This window comes from Larus michahellis, chromosome Z (assembly GCF_964199755.1).
Source record: "Larus michahellis chromosome Z, bLarMic1.1, whole genome shotgun sequence".
Lineage (NCBI taxonomy): Eukaryota > Metazoa > Chordata > Aves > Charadriiformes > Laridae > Larus > Larus michahellis.
Window position 1 is genome coordinate 1,952,515 of NC_133930.1, and position 23,015 is coordinate 1,975,529.

Genomic DNA, 23,015 nt, shown 5'->3' on the forward strand with positions numbered 1-23,015 from the left:
GTTACAAGGTGAAAAATTAGAGGCGCTGAACCAAGTCACATCTCCAAACAAGCCACCCCTCGTGGCCTGTGGACATCTTCACAGTGGCTGAAGTTTCCAGGGGTGGTCCTCAGCGTCTCAGCTTTGTCACTGACAAGTGACACTGCTTCCAGGAGAGGCCACCTCGATCTACCCTTTCAGAAAACACAGCGCAAATTCTCAGCCTATGTAATAGTGATAGCTAAACTAAAAGACATTGGAGTCCTGGATGGGGAACTTACTCTGGGGAGAGCGCGCAACAATTCTCTTTGAAAAAGTTGTAATTATGCCCAATGACCCTTACTGGTTTTAACCCCTTGTGTCAGAGTACCATTTCCCTGGAGAAGAAACCTGGTACTTGTGTTCACGAAGGACAACGGTAAGGGAAGTCATTCACACATGATAAACAATACCCCGAAGAGCAACACACAGTATGACTGGACATCACTTCTATTCCAGGAACGGACCAGGTTCGGCTCTCTCTAAAAACAGGAGACAACGTCAACATACTTGACCTAACACAACACAATGTGCCTAATTTGTATTAGGAGGCAGCAGAAATCTTGTTTCCATCAGGAAGACCATTACGTTTATGAAGTTATTAGATCAGAACACATTTCATAACTTAGTTAAACCCCCCCCAAATTCTAACAAGTAAAAGCCAGATAATTACCACTATCTGAAAATAGTCGCTGGGGATGACGACTTCTCCATTCTTGATCCACTCCACCGTAGGAACAGGCTTCCCAGACACGGCACATTCAAACTCAATATCCATACTCTCGTAGGCATAAAGATTTGAAGGGCGAATTAAAAACCACGGTGGGACTGCAAAAAAGATGGGGAAAAAATGAAAGCGCCAATGAGTGGAAATAAATTCAGGCTTAGCAAGTAAATCATTTCAATAAGCCTAAAAAATATTAGACATAAATAGAAAATGTATCTGTAATTCAAATTATTCTCGTTAACCCAGAGCCTATTAAAGATTAAATACTAGAGAAAGCATTTATTCTAGAAAACACACTTAAACAGTTGATGTTAACGTTTTTTTTTCCCCAAATAAAAGACTTAAAACCTCAATTTAGAAGACATGTAAGATTTATGTCTAACAAAATATATATATAATTCTCGCTAAGTGAGTACAGAGGTAATAAAATCTCACTCATTTCAAAGGATTAGATGCCAACCGCATACGTAACAAGGTCCCTCAAGTCAACTTATGGACAGGCACATACATGGACAGGACAAATGATACAGAATTAGAAATATTTAGAGCAGAGACACTTTGATAGAACCAAGAAAAACGTCTGACTGGGTTTATAGAAGATGAGGAGATAATCAATAACCAGCAAATCTGGCCCTAGCGATTGGAAGACGAAAAAGGTTGAATTATCTTGGCTGAAAATGAATTCTTATTAAGCTAGCAATTATCTGTTGCCTTGTATTACTCTAATGTATTCACAGTTTTTCAGTATGCTATATGATATGCTAATTTAATTTCACTTCATCACTATTGTACTACCAGGACGATGGAAATTAGCAATTTGAGGAAAACTGTTAAGAACATCATATTTCTAATGAGCCCCCCCCCGCCCCCCACTGAAAAACACACGCAAGATCTCAGCAGCCCACGAACATTTTGGCAGGTTTTGTCGGGGAACGACGGCCTCCGTTTTGAATATCCGTAGCTGCCAGGAAGCCAGAATAGATTAATTTCTAAGCACCGTCCATGACTTATCATTTCAGACAGAAAATCCAATTGTATTTCTTGAGCCATCATTCCCCATGTCTGATTAGAATATTTATAAAGCCATAACGTTAAAGAGAAAAAAAAAAAAAAAAAGCCTCTAAATTAAAAGAAGGTGAAGATAAAATAAATTGCACAGGAGCTAAGAAACATTAGAGTCAAGGTTGCTCACGCATCCCTAGCTCAGGTCCCAGGTTTTTGAGGATTTACAGCGCGCTCCTCAATTCCACCATCAAATTCTGGGTTTTCGCGGCTCCTTTGGGGCTCCGGGAGGACCCTGCTCGCCGAAAAGGGTTTAATTTTCAAGCTTCCTATTTAGTACATGGCTTCATGCTTTCACGATTCATTTCCCGGTGTTGTTTTTTTTTTTCCCCCTCCTCTTTCTACAATACCTGCGTGATCCACAAACGTTTTTGAACTGGTAGGAGTCGAACACTAAGAGGTGCTACTAACCAAGCTACCGGAGAAAGGGCAAAGTACCCCCCCCCATGTTTTTCTTGTCCACTTAGCTATCGTTTAGAGCAGTCTTTTATACAGTATTCAATATACTAATGGGGTTTTTTTTGCACAACAGACCAAAAAGTCTCATTGGGGATGCAGAAAATAAGGAAAAAAGCTGCAACACCTGAACACGTGGTGTAGACAACCAAACCCCTGTCCTGCAGGAATACTATGGCAGACGTACAGATAAAACTGTGTTCTTCGGGGTTTGCATTTCATCACCTTAACTACAAAGCTCTTTTCTTTGCCTTTATTGACAACCGAGTTTCCAGGTTTGGTAATAAACGAGGGCAGGGCCCTAGACATCATCGCCTCTTCGATCACACCCTCCCAATTACTCCTGGGGGCTCTCCGAACTTGTGTGCACTTTGGAGAAAATGATGTTATTTAAAAACTGTGTATAATACATAAAGCCAAGCAGATCAAAGTAAGTCTGCAAAGTTTTTATGTCAGCGTTTTCTTGATTTTTAGCTGTTGTTTCTGCTTTTGAGCTGAGTTACCTACGCTTAAATAAGCATCCGCCCCGGTCCCCTCCAGCGCTGCTCCCATCTTCTCCATTCCTCTTCCACATCGGTCCTTTTTTACCGTATATTTAATAATTTAGGATACCTAGAAGCTCCCAATCCCGTTTGGCTCAAACGCAACGCGTGCAAATTAAAACTGATGAGGCGTCCCGATTAACTCAGCCGCCTCATTTCCTATGGAAAAGGCTCCGAGGCCTGCGTGCGTTTGGATAGGCATCGCCCCGTGTTGGGCTCTTCTTGCTCCGCGGCCAGAGAGACCTTAAATCAGGGGCTCCAGACCACACAGCAGGAAAATTTTATATACGTTTTTTCCAATAAAGCAGCACTCAGAAGGGAACACCGGGAACTCAGACGCTGATCAAGAGGTTTATAAAAAAATAGCATTGTTTACACTAGAGATATACAAAAAGAAGTAATTTAGTGGCCGAGTTACGAAGGATCGGCATTGATAGTATGGCTCAAGGAAAAAGAAACAAGAAAAACCCGAAGACAGAAAATTTAAGATGGAATCACATTCAGAGGTTAGTTTTTAACACTTTTTTTTATACTATAGTCCTAGTATAATTTATTCAACAAGCTCGCATAAAAGCACCAGTATCTATGTAGTTTACAAACCACCTAATTTTTCAGAGCTCTGACAAAATCATAAACTACTCAGTCTTCATTAGCGTGGTTTATGGCGGTGTCACCGCAAGCCTGCAATTAATTTATAGACTTGTAATTCATCCATTCCTGCCAGTTATTCTTTACGACGCGCACGCTCCGGGACCCTGACCCCAGTTGCCTCCGGTTTCTCACTCCCTCCACCAGGACTGTTGCTCTTCTCCCACGATTTCTCTCCCTTTTATTTTTTTAATTGCTGGCATTTTTTTCTAGACGGGTAGAAATCCTCATGGGTTTTTTTACGCTTTATGTTCAGTATATGCATAACCCTGTGCCGAGTTTCATTCCAAATGAACATATTTAACAATTATCACGCACTAACCAACGCCTTTCCTACAACGGGGTAGGTGTGCCCTTTATTTTTCCTACAGATGCCATTAAAGCGAGCAATTTGCATAATTACTTTGCTGGAAATTAGGCAGTATTAAACACAGGTAGGACGCCACAAGTAAGGACAAGGTAACACCCTAAAGCAGACAGATGTAACACATCTAGACTGGAAATATGTACACACACATAGATATCTGAGACGTCAAGCACTATAAATATACATTCTATCAATATTTTATACATCAATAAATGTCAAGCGCTGCCATCTTTGCTCTCTATGTGTTTTTTCTCGGTCCTGAATATTTTAAAGGCATGCATATGTGAAGAAGGCTGGTGAGGAGGGCTGCGAAGGAAATAAGAGATCCATGATGTTTTCACGTTCCTTCTAATTACATTATAGCAATATAAAAGCGGCTTGAAGAAACTGCCATCTTTTTCCCCCAAAAAAAACTTACCACGTTTCACAGAATTTCCCCCCCCCCGCCCCGAAAACTTCTGGGAATCGTTGGGAAGTGGCAGTTCAGCGAGATTTTTCCTCAACAGCCCGCCACTGTAGGATGCTGATACTGTACTTTGCCCTGGGCTCTGGCTGAAAGCCTTAAAATTCCAACTTCAGACAAAAATAATGTAAAATAACACCTCGGAAGGTTACGCTTATTCCGTATCAGGATGAAACCACTTTTCTAAACACTCATTTTCATTATTTCATGTTAACCCAGGCCTATCAAAATGCCCCAGCTGCAGACTGAGGGTATTTAATGTTAGATATTGCACCAAAAAAAGGAGGAAAAAAATCCCAAAAGGTTAATGGAGATCTATGAAAGAAGATGTCCACGAGATTTTGTGTTTAAAAGAATTAATATCAGGAAGTGGTATCAAAGTCTTCACTAAATATCTTTGGATAAAGGATTAGGACGGACCCCAGCGTGCAACCTTATTGACACGGGAGGATTTTTATTCGTGTGAACGGTAGAACTTAAATGAAATAGAAGATAAGAGCCATTTTGCAGGAAAGTCGTTTGGTATCAAAATTTACACAGAAGTTTAAAGTTCTCTGTACTACAGTAACTGCACTTGGGGGGGTTACCGAGGTTGTCCCCCAGCAGCACGTGGTATCGCAGGCTCTGCGATTCAAAATTAAATAACTTAACCGTGTGCCAACAGACGCCCAACGCCTCTGGGAGAGGAACAGCGCTTCGTTTTCCACCATGCCAGAATAAAGCGAATTTGAAAATTACATTTAATGCATACACTCCTGTAAAGATCACGCTACAGCCCTGACACTGGTGAGCCCCTGGCCCAGGTTGCCCAGAGAAGCTGTGGCTGCCCCATCCCTGGAGGGGTTCAAGGCCAGGTTGGCCGGGGCTTGGAGCAACCTGGGCTGGTGGGAGGTGTCCCTGCCCAGGGCAGGGGGCGGCACTGGACGGGCTTTACGGTCCCTTCCAACTCAAACCATTCTGTGATTCTAAGAACTTTCTCTTGCCTGGAGGTCCCTCAGATGAAGAAGGCGCTCTGAAACCTGTCCTGTTTGCATGGCAGGACCGAAGCCGGTCCTCGTTCCATGTCATCTTCTAAAGACCTCCTCGGAAAGCTGTGCGGATTTCTGCGATGCCACAGAAAGGAGGCGTGGGACCACCGGCTTCCAACAAATGGGCTTCTCCCTTGAAGGACCACAGCAAGCAGCATTTATTACCAAAAAATGTCAAAGATTGGTTGTAATGAGCCTGTAGCAGAGACTCGGGGACTAATCGAACGCTTCCAGCTAGTTTAGAGAGCCATGTGTTGGGATGACCTCCCCGTTTCTAGAAATACCTTTTGTGAGATGACAGCTGATCTTGCGACAAGAGGAAACAATTTTAACTCGGAGAAATGTCAGCATTTCCTAATGCAAAGTGTCTTCTCTTTGCATGTTTGAATAAGGAATGTGTTTCTACTGACCCAAGAAAGATAACTGCTGTCAGCGAGTGCCCAACCCTGTCAGCCTCCTGAATGGGAAGAGTTTCAATTCCATGTACTTAAAGGGTGGTTTTGTCATCTTAGAGATTCAAATCCTTTTAAAAAGAAAAAGAAAAAATCCCTTGTACTTTTCGCTGCTAACTCGCACAAACCCTGAATTTAAAATAAAGTTACATCAAGTGAACGCGCCGGGTTGCGCCTGCCGTAAGGGGAGTCAGCATCTTCCAACTCAAAGCCAATGGAGTTCCTCCAGGTCTAAAAAGGACAGGAGAATTGGATTTTTACATCAACATAATTTTTTTTTATATATTTATATAGGTATTTACTATTCTTCCCTGTTACATATGGTATCTGTGTTGTTATTGCATTAAGAAAAAAAATACAAACGGTGTTACAGTGCACTCTCAGGAAGGAGTAAGAGGCATAAAAATAAAAACGCTAGCGTGTCTTCAATATACAGTAGGTTAAAATTAATATCTTCTTATCTCTTACCACAGCTCCGTATCCTTCTCTTACTCTAAACCCTACACCTGACAAGCAGAAAGGCAATATATCTCCCCTCAGACCAGCCTTGAAGAAATACAAGAAAAACGAAGCTGCTATTCTACGTAAAACTTCATTCTTCACCTAAATAAAGGTATTACTTGTCTTATTTAATGATTTTGATTATTTTCACGCTTCTTTAGTTCTCCAGGTGAAGGTCAGCTTACGGTGTTACTGCGCAACAGCAGAAGTTCACGGTTCCCACGAGAAAATGAACCGAGCCACCAAAAATTCAAACGATGCATCGTCGCAACCCCACGGGCAGGAGAGGGGAGAAGATGCGCAGAGAAAGGCTTTGGGAGTCCACGCCTTCTCACCGGAGACGTGCTGCCCACTTTGGACTCAGCGGACTAGAAATGTGTTTTCATCAGTCTGAATCTCCCGTTCTGCAGCTAACTAAAATACATCCTCGTCCCTCAGCATATTCCGCTCTAGCATTAGTTAAATGAAAAATAATCAAATTAAGAGATTTTATTGTCTTTGACTGCTTTACTAAACATACTTCTACTACTGACTGCACTGATGACCTGCTTAAAGAAAAATACAATTTCGGTGTTATAAATAATTACGAAGATTCTTCATCGTTACATCCAGAAAATACAGTGAAAAGCAAAGCGAAGCTTAACGTTGCTCCCACTTCTGTTTCCAAAGGCAAAAGTCCTTCTGAAATGCTGTGATGACCTGTGCTATACTCAAATTGCTAAAAGTCTTGATTTTATTTAAATAAATAGCCCCTCAGCCCAGTGCAGAGGAAAAGGCGACGCTGTTTATGTAAGGAAAACTCATTATTATCTCCGCATTGGTTCAAACTGCAGCTACCCCAGGAAAATTCAAGAGGGATAAGATCACTCATGAAGTTTTCAGAGAGGTGAAGGACAGGTTCGCTGCATTACTGTACGCCAACGATAACTGAAAATAAAGAGGCTGTTAAGAAAAGAAAGGACTTTTTTAGTAGTTCACATCAACAATGATTTCATTCACACATCAGGAATCAAGGAAGAAATTCCTGTCGCAAAATATTACTTCCCTCTAGATGTTGTCATCATCTCATTTTCCTTTTTCCTAAATATTAGTTTTAAAAACTTGCCACAGACAGTCTGTGTCTCATAATAAAAAAATAAAATAAAATAGAAAACAAAACAAAACCTCCTGGGTTTTTTTTGGGGGGGAAGCTTGCATGGTCATCAGGTAGCTAATAACAACTCCCACTTTATTGCCCTCCTGGTAGCCAGGCCCTAATGAGTTCAGCAAGGTTGGTAACGACCCCGTGAAATCGCTGGGATCCAGCTGGCTGCTGCTGGGCTACTGCAACGTCAGCACCGAGGAGCAGATGCCGCCGTTATACGTGTTCAGTCACACAGAAAAAGTCTCTACGGTTTAAAAAAAAAAGTATTGAAACCAGATTAACCGAGGGCGAGTTTCAAGGTCGGGGTAAGGAACGCGCACAGACACTCATCTACAAGGTTCTGTAGAGTACGATCTGTATAATCTCCATGAGCAGTCTATAATAAAACCCAACCACCTCGTAGGGCGCCATATAGAATTAAGAATCATGGAATGGTTTGGGTTGGGAGGGACCTTGAAGATCATCTCGTTCCAACCCCCCTGCCCTGGGCAGGGACACCTCCCACCAGCCCAGGTTGCTCCAAGCCCCGGCCAACCTGGCCTTGAACCCCTCCAGGGATGGGGCACATAACTGAGACCACAACATGGAATACTTCAGGATTAATGTAAATTTCTTTGTAAATTTCTGAGTTTATGAACAAATCAGGAACGTTAAACTTCCAAAGGAATCGTAAGACTAAAATGCTATTTTATCCATAATATTCCTGATCTAGTTGAAGATGCCCCTGCTTACTGCAGCGGGGGGGACTAGGTGGCCTTTAAAGGTCCCTTCCAACCCAACACATTCTATGATTCCGGAGGACTGTTGCGAAATACAAGCATCTGCCCCCACTGCTACAGGAGTTAAGCACGGAGAGAGGATTGTTCCCCATTAAAATATAGTTCCATGTGTGATTACCACGTTAAAAACAAGATAAAAATGAAATAAAGCATCCCTGCCCTTCGGAATAGGTAAAAATATTGGTCCAGCTCCTGCGTGGGTTTGCCTGGCCGCAGAGCACAGGAGCAGGATGCAAATAAAAAGTTCTTTTTATGTAACGCACCGATAATGGACAGCCCGGGAAGAGAAAACTAAGGTCACCGATATCTGTCAACTTATAACTACCTAAAGATTTTATTTTATTGCTGCCTTTATGACTTATAGTACAGACAACAGTTATTGACCGCATACCATCTGCCCCAGGAACAAACGAGCATTTCATAATTGCGTATTGGGTCAAACTTCATCTTTAGATGCATTAACGTTATTTCTGTCAAAGCCTGTATAATAGGAACGCATGCATCACAGAGCAGGCTTTCCGAAGGCTAATACGATGCTGACAATTAGCCGAATTTTGAGTAAATAACGTGAAAGAGAAAATTAGGTTGTGAGAAAGTTGCAGGTAGAGCTGAATTAGCTCCCTAATTCTTTTTTAAAAATAATATTTTGCCCGTGTGGGAAAATGCTGCAGGACTACAAACACTTTTCAAGGTCTTAGGAGGCCATACTTGGGTTTTTTCTTTCTTTCTATTCATAAAAACATCAAGATACAATGGCTCTGACCAACCTTCATCTCAGCGCCAAGGCACCAACCTTCATCTCAGCAACAAAGGAAAAAAAAAAAAACAAACCAAAAATGAAAACGTAAAAATATTCTCCAGCCTTTCCTCCTATGCCAAGAGGCAACATTTCACACTTCCACATCCTGCTTGCGAAAAATAAAAGTATTTGTGGTTCAACAGAAAAATAAGTGTTGACCCTGGTTGCTGCGCCCTGTTCCTCACGGCACGTTGAGGCCCGGGAAAGGCTCTTTTCCGGGGCTCTTTGCTGAGATTCGGGCTGACACCAGCACGCGCCATAATTGCAACTATAATGCATTTCATTTGGGGATCTCAAAGCAATTTGTAGACATTAAATAATTCACAAGCATTTTACAGCTAGATACACACACACATAGAGTAAATGACTTGCTCAAGGTCATGTAACGTATCAGTGACAGATAATTAAAAGCCAGTGTAATTAATAGATGTCCCTGTGAGATTCCTGTGTATCCAAGACTCCCCTCTCTAGCTGGAAGAGAAAACCGCCTCTTCGCTGTATGGATCGCCCAGGTTTACTTTTTGGAGTTTTTCTTTTAAAAAAAAAAAATAATAAAAAAACCCTTTCCAGGCTCTGCATGGCTTCACCGTGATGGCATCCAGCCGAGGGGGCTGCCACCGGAGCAGGAGCCCCGGTGGTCCCTGGGCCAGCCCCACGCTGGGCAGCGGGGACCGGGCTCTCGTTTGCCGAGGGGTCAGTTAATGAGCCAGCACCACCCCGCACCATACAGCTTCCCCTCCTCCCCCAGAGCTCCTCATTAAAGTTAAAAGCAACCACCGTAACCTCATCAAAAAGAAAATTGGAGAGGCTGAAAACAGATAAAAATACAGTGGAGGCGAGGGGAGCGCTGTATGAGTTTATTACCCTCTCCGTAGCAGTCCTGATCTCTAACAAAGGCTTGTTTCTTGCCGTTACTCACTATTTCATTCCTTTTCCGCTTTTGCAGCTCAGCGCTTCGTGGCTTTGCCTGCGGGGAAGGAGCAGGGCCAGAGGGAACGTGGTGGTGCAGCCAGAGGCAAGGCACGGCCGCAGGTCCCTGCCATTAACCTCCACTTCTTGGGAGTGTTTCCCTATTTTTCCCCATGATATCCAAGGGGAATAAACAATATTCACAGCGATAGACTGGGGAAACGAGACTCCAGGGAGAGAAGTACATGTAAGGAGGGGAAAAAAAACAACACCAAAAAGTACGACAATTTGGGAGTTGCCAGAAGGTTGTCTGTTGCCTTTAGAAACTTCTCCTGGCCAATGTGGTTTTAATTCAGTAGCACAATTTCCAAATAAAACTATCAAGAGCTGAATCACTCAGGGACTTAGTCAAGTCCACACATGGGCAGAACATGGATCTAAGCTTGCTCAGGCTCATCGTCACGCTCTAAAAGAACGCAGAAACCACTCTTCCACCTTGAAAGCATCCTCTAAAATTGGTAAAACAATAAGAGAAATATTTTCTAAAAGGAAAAAAGAAATTACAGTATTTTCCTTTCTTTAATTTCATTCTATTAGTCACCAAAGCACTGTCTGATAAGGAAACAAAATCACCAATTCGTCACATTTCAATAACCTTTAACAAAAGTACGCAAGCTGGCTTCTGGAACAACCCAAAAATGTACTGCGAATCCACTCTAATCGCCCCGTGTGTGGTTTGCCTGGAGGAGTTTGGCTGGAGGAAATCCAATCCTAAAGACTGGCAACAGTCTGTGACTCTGCAAGAGGAAAATATGGAGAAGGTGTGCGGAAAGGGTGCTTATTTTTGAGCTATTTATTTGTCGGGCCTCGATCTTCGTGTTATCACACTGTCTTAAAAGAAAGAGAAATGAGAAACTGAAGAGCAAACAGGTAAGACAGAATATATATTATAGCAGTTTATATAATATTGGACACGTTGCCACAGTCTGTTACGATGCTTACTCTACTTCCAGACCCCCGCCGATGTACCTGGCAAGTTAAGGGGTGGATTCTCCCATCATTTATTCAGACTAGTACATCCGCTTTTAAATTATTCCATTCAAACAAGATCATTAACACAAACTGACGCTCAGAATGAGGATCTTGGAAAAAAAAGACTTGGGCCATGCATGGAAGGGTTGACAAACTGAGCTGCGGAGAGCACAGAATGAAGAAGTCATTGCCAAAAAGTAAACACAGCTTCCATTTTCAAAAGCCAGGAAGATTCACGAGGATTTGATGGCTTCCCAGCTCCCCCCGGGTAAAGCATGCGATAGCAGCAGTCTGAGGGGTGCGATGCTCAGGGAAGCACTGGAATCCCCATCCCTGGAGGGGGCATTTAAAATACGGGCAGACGTGGTGCTGAGGGACATGGGTTAGTGCTGGTTTCGGCAGCGTTGGGTTGACGGTTGGACTCCATGACCTTAAAGGTCCCTTCCAACCTAGGCAATTCTATGCCAGAGCTCTCCCAGGCCTCATTTACCTGTCTCCCAACTCCAGTTCTCATCTCCTTTGAGGAGGAATTGCTCCTCAGCCCAGCCAGCTGAACGAAGCCCTTTTCAAATTGACAATATGAGTTTTATCCCCCCCCATAATTAAGGAAGAGTCGGGAATGGCAGAGCTGATGGGAGCCATAGTGGTCTCTGCAAGGTTATCACGTTCGGAAGTCAAAGGAAAATATACTCCTCTCCATCTCCTAGTCATCAGACCAACACCTGCTCTCATTTTCAATGTCAGGCCAGTTAGTGGATATGTAGCTGCTTGTCCAGAGCAGCCTTTCAATAAATAAATAAAGACTTATTTTATCTTCTTTGTAGAGATAAGGCTAACGGCTAGCAAGCGCTAGGTCTTAATGAAAGCATCCAAAAGCTCCGTTTGGTTTAAAACTAAAAGCATACACCAGGCAGATTTCTTGTGGTTTCTTTGGTCGACAATCCTACCTGCCAACTCGGTAGGCAAACGCGAGCGAAGGCAGAACATGAATTATGGAAAGGGCTGAGGATGCTTTCGGTGCAGCTGGCACCAACCTCCCTCTCCACTGGCCGCTCTGGCCCGGGCTGACCTTTGTTCTCGGCACTAGAAGCGAAGAGCAGAGAGATGAAAGGGGCTGGATGCAGCCCTTGCAGCTTCGGGCACTTCATTACACCCCCCCTCCCGCTCTGGGTGAGGCAGTTGTGTTTTGATCAAAGAGAAAGGAATCAACGAGCTCTAATTCGATTAGCAAGCAAAAACGTCAAATGATTCTGAAGTAATCCAAGGTCACCGAGAATAAAAGTGACTGAGGTACACACGCACTGTTCACCAAAACATAAAGCAGGCGGACATTCTCTCGATAGCAGCCAAGTCGCTTGCTCCAGGAGCAGAACTCCTTGTTTTCCATTAATTCACCCAAAAAGCAGGACTAGAACAGCTGAGAGCTCTTGTACCACGCGGTGAGATGAGATGGGGTGAAGAACCATCCGCCTTGGTCCTGCAGGCATTGCTGTAGAGACCTGGCTACAATCCTCCTTTCTCCGGATTCCCTGTGTGCAACCACCAAAATAGAGGAAAAAAAGGCAGGACGAAGGCAGCATGTCCCGCCGGGGGACACGTCGGGGGGGAACTCCACCTCTCAGCCCACGGAGGATGCTGCCTCCTGAAACACAACGCAGAGAGCAACCGGGAAACGGGGAATAAATGAAAACTAAGGAGCTAGATTTTAGAAAACACCACGTTTCACTCAATTCTGCCCCAGGATAAGACACGTTAAATTTTTACAAACTGATATAAATTAAACAGACCGGAGGAATGTGTATTCTGTGTCCGCATAATGTCCTTTAGCGTGCTGCTTCTGAATCTCACCGCTAATATACCACGAACCGCACAAATGTAGACTGAACGGATGGAGCCAGCTGAATCACTGTCAGCCAGTGTCACAGGCAGTTCAGTTCTTCCAACCGCCTTAACCTTTGATGCAAAAAGTAATAATAGTTTAATTGCTGCGACACGTTTCGCCTGTAGATATTAATGGGTTTGCAATACCCAAGTGAAGGAGATTGACACCTCACTGTCATTTTGCCACTGGGAAAATGAGAGCGCGTGGAGCAGACTTACAGAAGGGGATGTTATGATGATCTAGTCCGACCTAACGTATAAATCAGAAGAGGACTTCCCTGAATTAATCACTTTTTGAAGTACTGCGTATATTTTAGGAAACTCATTCATTTCTTCTTAGCGATACAAATACACCGCGGCCCTTGGTACATTGTTCTACTGATTAATTATTCTCATTTAAGAAAAAAAGTATTATCTTACTTCTAAGTCTACACTTGTCCTTTTCTCAACAGGGGATGTTCTTCCTATCTTTGTCAGGTAGACTGTAAGGCTCCATTATTATAAATCTGTTCTTTGCACAGATAGCTACGGACCATGAGCAAAGCACTCTACAACCTTCTCTCACAAATTAAATAAATAAAAGAGGCTCTTTCCTTTTCAGTATCTTTTCCAATTCTTTAACCAATGTCATGATTAAAGCCACAGCAAGCCCCTGGCCCAGGTTGCCCAGAGAAGCTGTGGCTGCCCCATCCCTGGAGGGGTTCAAGGCCAGGTTGGACAGGGCTTGGAGCAACCTGGGCTGGTGGGAGGTGTCCCTGCCCAGGGCAGGGGGTGGCACTGGGTGGGCTTTAAGGTCCCTCCCAACCCAAACCATTCTGTGACTCTATGCTTCACCCCGGATGCCTTTATCACTTCTTTAATTTTCTTTTTGAGCCACAGATGCAATTCTTCAGCAGGGTTTTCCCCATGTGGAGCCCACAACCACCGAGGCATCCCCTTGGCCTTTTCAAAGCTCGGCACACCAGCAGCTCCCCTCCGCTCTGCCACCATCTCCCACTATTTCAAAAAATACTAAAAAAGGAACATTGACAATTTAGACGCTTCTTCAACCAGTTCTTGAATACAATATATTTAAACAAGCTAATTTGAAATTAGACATTTGAAGATGTCTATTTTAGGTACTTCTTTTAGAATTTCCTGATCTACCGTTTAGCTCTTACTGAAGCTCCCCTGATGCCACGCCATGCTCCGGATACATCATCCACCTTCTCCTCTGATCACATGGAATATCAGCGTTACTGAAAATCCCACCATATATAAACGTACAGCCTGGCAAAACGCCAGTCTGTCCCAAATACTGGAGCTGCCAGGCCATAACCCACCTCCTGAAATGGGGCATGGGTCCAGGCTAATTAGTCCTGCTGTGGGGCCCAGCTCGGGCAGGAGACTGAGTGTACTGGTCCCGTGGTCCTTGCCAGACCCGGCAGCTCGCTCGGGTCTGGTACGACCGAAATGATGCTTCAGTAACACTTAGCCCCACAGCTCAAGGTGTTCTCCAGCTTGCAGAAGAAATCTGCTTCCCATTGTGAAACCATGAAACTAATAAAGTCCCTAATTATCGCCTGCATTTTCCTTCTGATTGGCCTCTGAATTTTCTTTAATTTCATTACTTTGAAGCCTTTTAACTATCAAACGTGTATTTTGTATCTATGGGCTTTACTGTCCACATCAAGCTTTCAGAGCTAACATATTTTTGAGTTAGGGAAGGGAGTAGCTCTTCACTGGCCTTGAATGGGTGCAGGATCAGCAACTTCACTGTGATCTCAACTGAGAGAGTTGGGGTTGTCCAGCCTGGAGAAGAGAAGGCTCCGCGGAGACCTCAGAGCCCCTTCCAGTACTTAAAGGGGGCCTACACGAAACATGGAGAGGGACTTTTTTCAAGGGCATGTGGTGACAGGACGAGGGGGAATGGCTTCAAGCTGCAAGAGGGGGCACTTAGGTTTGATCTGAGGAAGAAATTCTTTGGGGTGAGGGTGGTGAGCCCCTGGCCCAGGTTGCCCAGAGAAGCTGTGGCTGCCCCATCCCTGGAGGGGTTCAAGGCCAGGTTGGCCGGGGCTTGGAGCAACGTGGGCTGGTGGGAGGTGTCCCTGCCCAGGGCAGGGGGGTTGGAACTAGATGATCTTTAATGTCCCTTCCAACCCAAACCATTCTGTGATATCCGATTGTGAACTATCGACACGGCAGTGCCGGACCAGAGAGGGGCTTCCTAAATCTGCTCTGTCTCCACCACAGGGCTGAGCTCGTGCTGAGAGCAGTAACAGTGAACATCTCCATTCCCCTACTTGCCGATCTCAGCAGTTAGGACCACCTGGTACTGGGCTGGCACAGCCTGGAGTAAAGAAGGCAGAGGGGTGACTAAAGCGTTCCTCCAGGGATGCCCAGCATCCTCCCAATCCTTCCTTTGGAGCACTTTATAGAATTACAGCCCAGGCCCCAACATGGGGACAGCGCGTTAGTGATGGGCACTTGGCATGAAGCCCCCAAGCACTGGTGTATCTTCCAACCACGTTTCCTCTCCCAAAATGAGCTGGCGTCAAAACGCAGAGGTGCAAGAAGTAATCCAAAGCCACAGAAGAAAGCTCAGGTGAATGCAAGCCTACTGCATAAGTAAAGTATCACAACAACAATAAAATTCAAATACAACCCTTTACGGCAAGGTCAATAGATCACTTCCTGCCAAATTCAATTCGGGTATATGTATGCATGTGCAAGCGCATATGAATTCTTACAGATAAAACCACTCTTAAAATACATGCACGTATACATACACACACAAGCATGTATTTCCCCTGGCTCCCGCTCTTATTCATATTCTAGGTATTATTTATGTGAAACCAAAAGTGACTCTTCAAAACTACAGCTGCTCATTTCATTATCACCACCGCCCAATATTTTCCTGACAGTTATCTGAGTTATCCGTGTTTTCCTATGTGACCTACCTCGACGCGCTGTAGGACAGAGATATCAATATACACAATAATACGCTGCGTCACACAGCTTTCACGTCTCTCCAACAATCACCGTCTGGCATCTCTAAGATGTTTTCAAATTTTATCTCGCCGTCCTTGGCTATTTTGACCCCTTATTTTCTCCTAATATAATCTCCGCGATTATCAGCACATGATTGCATCAGGAAATAATATTAGTTAATTACGGTTTATCGCATTTGCAACTTGGCCTTTTATTGGGACTCTAAAAGCTCTCAGTGCACTGAGGAGCTACGGGAAGTCCTTGCATTTACCAGATAAACTAAGCTTTGTCCCCACATGTAAATCCACCATCCTGCAGCTGAGCCCGCCTCTACAGGTGAGGTGCCCGAAGAGGCGGTTCAAGCCAACTGCAGCAGAGCCGGACATCCCCGGACACGATCCGAGGGCTGGAGCCCCTCTGCTGGGAGGACAGGCTGAGAGAGCTGGGGGGGTTCAGCCTGGAGAAGAGAAGGCTCCGCGGAGACCTTCCAGCCCCTGCCAGTCCCTCAAGGGGCTCCAGGAAAGCTGGGGAGGGACTCTGGAGCAGGGAGGGGAGCCACGGGACGAGGGGGAACGGTTTTAAACTGCAAGAGGGGAGATTGAGATGAGATCTGAGGAAGAAATTGTTTGCTGTGAGGGTGGTGAGCCCCTGGCCCAGGTTGCCCAGAGAAGCTGTGGCTGCCCCATCCCTGGAGGGGTTCAAGGCCAGGTTGGACGGGGCTTGGAGCAACCTGGTCTCTAGCGTCCCTTCCAACCTAAACCATTCCATGATTCTGCAACCTGGAGTTGTCCTCAGAGCAGGTGCAAGTTCACCAGCGGGTGGTGGATCTTCACAGAGATCATCCATTGCACCACAAAACAGGGTAACAGAGCGCAAAGACACGTGAGCACATCTGTGCTACACACCCATGGGCAGCCTCTCCACCTCCGGAGACAGGTGCCAACCCACTCCCAGAGCTTCTTTTCTACTGATGTCACTGAAGTAACTCCTCTGATTAAAGCCAGGCAAGCGCTTTGCTGAACGAGGGTCACATTGCTGCATTTCAGCCTCTATCAGCAACTCTTCTCCGAATTACTAAATCAATGCTCTATCACACTAGTGGCGGACACTGGATTGCTGGGAGTGCTGTCTCTTTTTAATTAAAAATTAAAACTGAAGCCTTCACCATTACCGGTGATGATTAAAGTACACGCAGCACCTTTTTTCACGAGGGCAGCGTTAACTTTAAAATCCAGCATGAAGATCAGCAGGAGGAATTAAACTCGTCCACGTCTATATCTCATTCCTTCAGATACAATATTTACAAGCATTGGTACCCATTGCAAGACCATTTTTACAGCTCTTGTATTCTCAGCAGTTTACAGAAGAAATAAAAGCTATAATCTATAACCCTAAGGTTTCACCGGTATGATCCCAAACCTGCAGGCTCCAATTGTTTTACTAGGATTAGTGTTTACTGCTTTAAGTAATGCTCCTGACCCCTGTTTAATAATAGATATTTCATCTCCTCTGTTCAAACAGCCCACTAATTCATGGACTGTGGGTAAAATTCACCTTTGCACACAAAGCACGACTATTTCCATGAGGGTTTGTACAGAATCTCAGACGGACAACGCAGGCTCTCCGCTAAGCAATAGATTTCATCCAAAGAGCATCCTTTTGAAGAACACGTGAATTATTTTCACAGGAAAATAATACCTTTAAAATAGGACTGGAAGGAGGCACCGTGTTGCTTCTCCCACCTGCGACAGGATTGCTCATACCTTAATTTATGCACAAGGCAAAAATTTTCATCTACTCTAAGTACTCAGCTGCTGAGATGCGATACTAATCGCTCTGACAGCTGTCACTCCTCCCATCACCACTTAACACATTTAGCTGTTGAAGGGAAAACCAGGCTAGCAGACAAATAAAAAGGCTTATTCCGCAACAAAGAGTTTAAAGATTTGCCCCTGGAAAGTCACGGGAAAATTACAGTCTTAAAAGTGGAGATAAAAAAAAAAGAAAAAGAAGAAAAGCTGAAAAAGCTGATGGAAATATTACTAAAAACCAACTTGAGTTTTAAGGAATTATGTGTATCAATCAAAAGTTGCCACACTTCAGAGGGTGTAAGGATCACAATTTATCAATTTATGAATTGCATTTTGATTCTTACATTGAGTGTTTCATTTATTGAGGTAAGGAAACAAACTCATACAACTAATTCAGAACACGTATGCAACTCTCCTACCGTAAAAACTGCCTTGCTGCCGTCCAGTTACTCCCAGTTAAACCCATTGCCTCTGCTGGGGAGGAGCAAACCTGCAAGAAACCTCAATGGCAACCACATTTTCATGTAAAACTCTTCGTTTAAAGACAGGCTTTCTGAAACCAGATCATGAAGACAAGCGATGGTCAGCGTGGAGAGAGAGAGAAGAGGGGAAAAAAAAATAAAAATAATATTCAAGCAACGAAAGCAAATCAGTGTGAAAAGGAAAAGGCTGTTTCCTACAATTAACACCAAAATTGCACAATTCCGGCTGTGCATCCAGATAGGACTCACCAGGGCAAAGCCACTAAGTAGCCATTGTGGGTTTATTTCTATTCTAGTTCTATATTTTATTTAATATTAATGTTTCTAATTATAATTATCTAATAATAATATAATAATAATAACAGTTCTATTTGCATTTTTCCTTTTTATACTCCTATTTTTCCCCTTTAATAATTACTCCTATGGCAACTTGCTGAATTATTGGGAGATACAACCTATTCCTCAGTAGAGACCCAAGGCTTCAGGCCCGTGTGTTCGTCTTCCCCCGACTAAGAAAATGAAACCTCTACGGAAAAGTCCTCCCCAGCAGCACTTTTCTTCAACAGGTATTGAAAATGAAGTAAAAGCTTTGAAGTCGAGATAAACTTATTTTAATGCTCCTCCTGAAAGCATGACTCAGCTCACCACGTAAGCCATGGCTCCGTTTCCTCCCGTAGATAACGTTATTGCACCCGGAAGGAGGACATTTTCAACAGGGTTTTGTGAAATAGAATTTAGCCAATTGTTTTGTCTGATGTAGTCTGCCATTAAAGAGGTGTTCAGTACCCTAGGAAATCACTATTCAATTTTCCAGAGGTGGCAGAGCTACTGGGAAAATGATATTAAAATTCTATTATTGTAGTTATTATTAAATTATCAACTTAGGACAAAAAACACGTACACATACACACAAAATATGCCCCCTGCATCTTCTCCCGTCTGAAGTTAACAAAACATCATCTCCAGCATTTGCTGACTACCTTTTAGGACCTTAATGCAGAGCTGAAAACCAGGTTTGAAAGAATCCAGTATATAACTTCATATTCCTTTTCCGTCTCTATTAAATGAACCCTCCTCTAGTTCTCTTTTTCCCCCCCTGTCATTTTTTAAGTCTTCATCTTCTTTTTTCCTTTTTTTTTTTTCTAATTTTTTTTAAAGAAACAGAAACCTTTTGAAAGAAGGTCTAGAGGAACAGAAAATATGTTGAAGGCCAAAAACCTCAGCCCCCCCAAAAAATCTCGAGAAGCCGCTTCATTGCAAATTAAAAGCTGAAATGAAGAAAAAAGGAAAATAGCTGACATTCCCCACAAAGCTTTACAGGTATCAGAGGGAGTTTGTTGTTTATCTGGAAAATTCTGACACCCCACATGCACTTGGGAAAAATGAACAGAACGGCTTAGAAGACAAAGAGATACGAGCTTATGTCCAAACTCTGTAATAAAGTTTGGGAAATATGTCACCGTTGATAGGCAGCCATGAAAAGCCACTGCACGATGGCAGCAATCCCCTCCGTTCTGCACGTTGAAGTATTTTGGTTAAGCACACGTTAGCTTTAATTTCTAAATACCTTCTAAATGACTTACCGTATTGGAATTAGGAACCCTATTAAAGAAAACCCTGTGGGGTCTTTAAACCCCCCCAAACCATAATAAAACCCTAACAATAATAACAACAATACTACCACACACCAAAGAACACCCGCACAGCAGTTCATCCCAGGGCACCAGTTGCTCTGGAATAACCGAGCCTCCAGCGCGGCCCCCAGCCCCCAGCCCCGGCTGCCCCCGAGCTCATACGAAGCATCAGCTCCGCCTTCCCGTGACTTTAATGATTTATATTCCCTTCTGCTGACGGACCTCAATAACATCTTTGCCATTTTACTCCATCAAAAAGCTAAAATGATGGCCTCAAGGATTTTCCTATTATAGTCACATGTACTCTGTAGCCTGGTTCATTGCCTCCAGACTTATTTCACATTTGTCTATATTACACTGTATGTTTTCATGTAATTTTCCCAATAACCACGAAGCCTAAAACCTTCTAAATGTGGCTGCATTATTTCTCATTAAACACCAAATTGAAATTGATGACAAAGCAGGTTCCAAACTGGAGTGGAGAACATAATAAGCCACAAAAATCTTCTCTATGTACGCAAGACCCTAATTTTGTCTCATTACTCCAAATTTGATATAATCAAATGTTTAATTACTTCTCTTTCCATCCATTTTATTGAGTATATGCAATTATCTACATGTATTAAATTTATACATACAAATTCCCAAGTAAGTGGCTTACTCTCATGATCTTTTCATGCAGAATTACTATTTACGCTTTCCAATACGCTGTTGTACACACAATGTCCAATTTTACTGTGATTTACTATCACAACTCTAAACCCAATCTCAACATTTCAGTCCCTCGGCTACACGGGGGACGTAGGAAATGGGTTTGAAAGATTTGTAACATCCGCTGCCCCACTCTGGCCCCCAGCATTAGGCAAGAAGAATAAAACCCCTAATTTTTTTAGGCAAGAACAGTAAGATCCCTAATTTTCAATTTAACCCTGACATCTGCCCATCCCAAGTAGGAACCGTGAGATGTAGATAAAACGTCTCGTCCTAATCAGACCACGCAGAATACTTTTCAATTCAACAGGAAAAATCCTGGGAATATTTCACTATTCCTCCAAGCAAAAAAAGGAGAAACACACAGAGAAAAGCCCTTAAATCTCCTCTGCCTTCATTTTACCCAGGGAATTTTATGTAAGATATTAATACTTATTTAATGGCATTTGCATAGATTCAGGAAATAAGGCAGAGGGAAAAAAAGAAACACAGACTAGATCAAATATTTGTCTGGCAAAATGTGGTTTAGGCCATCATTAAGAGACATCCACCATCTGATCCTCATCCACAGGAACACCCAAGATTCTGCGTTCACGCTGCTTGAAAGAAATCTCCTTTGACACTGGGAGACTGCGATGACTAATAGACACAATACTGCTTGTATGTTTGTGTTTCTGGAAAATTCCTATTCTAATAATCACTCAAACATTTTCCCTAACGCATCTCTGATCAAACTTACTCCTCACCCTAAAAGTTCAAAGATCCCTAAATTTTTAACGGCAGTGGGAAACAGTTTGCTGTTGAACCGCTGTCAGCTTTCTCAGACCGTTCCGCAAGTAAAATTCATTACACTCAGGACGGAGAAATCTAGGAACAACTTCATGTGCATGAAGAGACTCAAAAATCTTTTTCGGTGTTTGCGACAACGGCAAAATATAACATCAACCAGAAATTTGTAGGGATTTTTTTTTCCTGGCTGACATCCGTTGGCAAGCACGCTCGCCCCTAGGTTGCAAAATATTCTGATTAAGGATCCACTTTTTATACTCTTGGGTACATACTTAAATATTTTGGGATATTTAGCAACCTATACTCCACTCTTAATTCTTGAGGACCTTTTATAACCACATAATAGAGGTTATAAAATTATTCTTAAAGGCTGTCCAGCTGAATACTCCTTTGCTCGCTCAAATGAATACTACAGATTGATTCAACGTCATCTCCAACAGATAGGTTAAAAAAAAAAAAAGCATTGGGGAACTTTGAGAATCCCACCGATCCCTTACCTTTGAGATTTTCAAGATACAAGAAAGGAAGAAGCCATTTATATCTTTCCGCTAGCAAGCAAAAGGTTAGGGTTTGACCTTTGGGAAGTCATTGTTTTCATCAAACAGAAACTGTGTTTGCTGGAAGACCACCGAGAACCACGACTCCGGTTCGCTAATGGTTTGTGAGATGCAAGGCGATGAAAGATGCAACCCGCCAGCATGAAGAACCCCGCTGTGACATTTAACTACCGCGCGGCCGGGGTCAGTGGGAGAAGCAGCATCCCCTCGCGGCAGGATAATCCCCGCTCACAGAAATCCCATGGCTATTCGGGAGCGTGAACGCCGCGTGCAATGCAAGAGGAGCCCAAGTGGCCTCAGGTTAATCAGCTTCTCCGTATTTCCCCTGCCTGTTTTAGCAAAGCTATTATGCAGTTTGCTGTTGTTAACAGATCGGTAACCCCGCAAGAGGCTCTTAAATACTTTGCCGCTGAAGTTAAAATTGGAGGCCTGAACCTCGGCAAACACGGCTCCTCTCCGACGGCCAAGCCCGCAGTAGCTCATGTTCAGCCCCAAACCTGCCATCCATCACCCAGGACACGGCGACTTTCGCTGTGCCCTCGGGGTTTCGCCAGCGTTCAGCCGCAACAGCCCCGCTGCAGAGCTCATTGATAAATTTAACCAAAGGTTCAGAATTCCAAATTACAGTTTAAATCTTGCCCATCTCGATGCGTGTTTCAACACGCTTGTTGCAATTACCAGGGAATCCATAGCTTTGCTCTTCTGAACTCCACTTTATCAGACATCTGTTGCTTCAGTTTGTACATATTGATTATTTTTTTTATAAAGTGATTTCAAAATACGTGTTGTGCAAGTGCTATAAAAATCAAAGCACAGTATTATTCTTGTTAATGCCTGCAGTCCAAGAAAATAGGCAGAACCCTAACATTGCCTACTTCAATATCTTGACAGTCTTAAATACAGTACGGACCAAAAAGCTTTAAGTACTGGTGAATTAACTCTTTCCGGCCCAACCTAACAGAATGTAAATGCTTAAAAATACATCTAGTGAGGTCTAGATCTGGAGAACGGTATCTGGAAAACTGAAGGTTGCAGTTAGGACACCGCTGCACAGGAAAATAATTCCAGATGCCCAAAACAAGCAAGATTATTACTAGAATAATTAAAAACATGACTGCCCTGATCTCAGGATCACAGAATAGTTTGGGTTGGAAGGAACATTAAAGGCCATTGAGTTCCAACCCCCTGCCCTGAGCAGGGACACCTCCCACCACAACAGGTTGCTCCAAGCCCCGGCCAACCTGGCCTTCAAC

At 43.5% G+C, this 23,015-nt stretch overlaps 1 protein-coding gene across 2 annotated transcripts in view; it reads right to left on the reverse strand.

The window, feature by feature from the left end:
- Nucleotides 1-23,015, reverse strand: part of DCC (DCC netrin 1 receptor) — a 592,501-nt gene that overhangs the window by 226,270 nt on the left and 343,216 nt on the right. For both annotated transcript variants that reach the window (XM_074568848.1, XM_074568847.1), the window contains exon 6: nucleotides 692-846. In XM_074568848.1, the coding sequence (XP_074424949.1) occupies nucleotides 692-846 (155 nt within the window). The remainder of the gene's footprint in view (nucleotides 1-691; nucleotides 847-23,015) is intronic.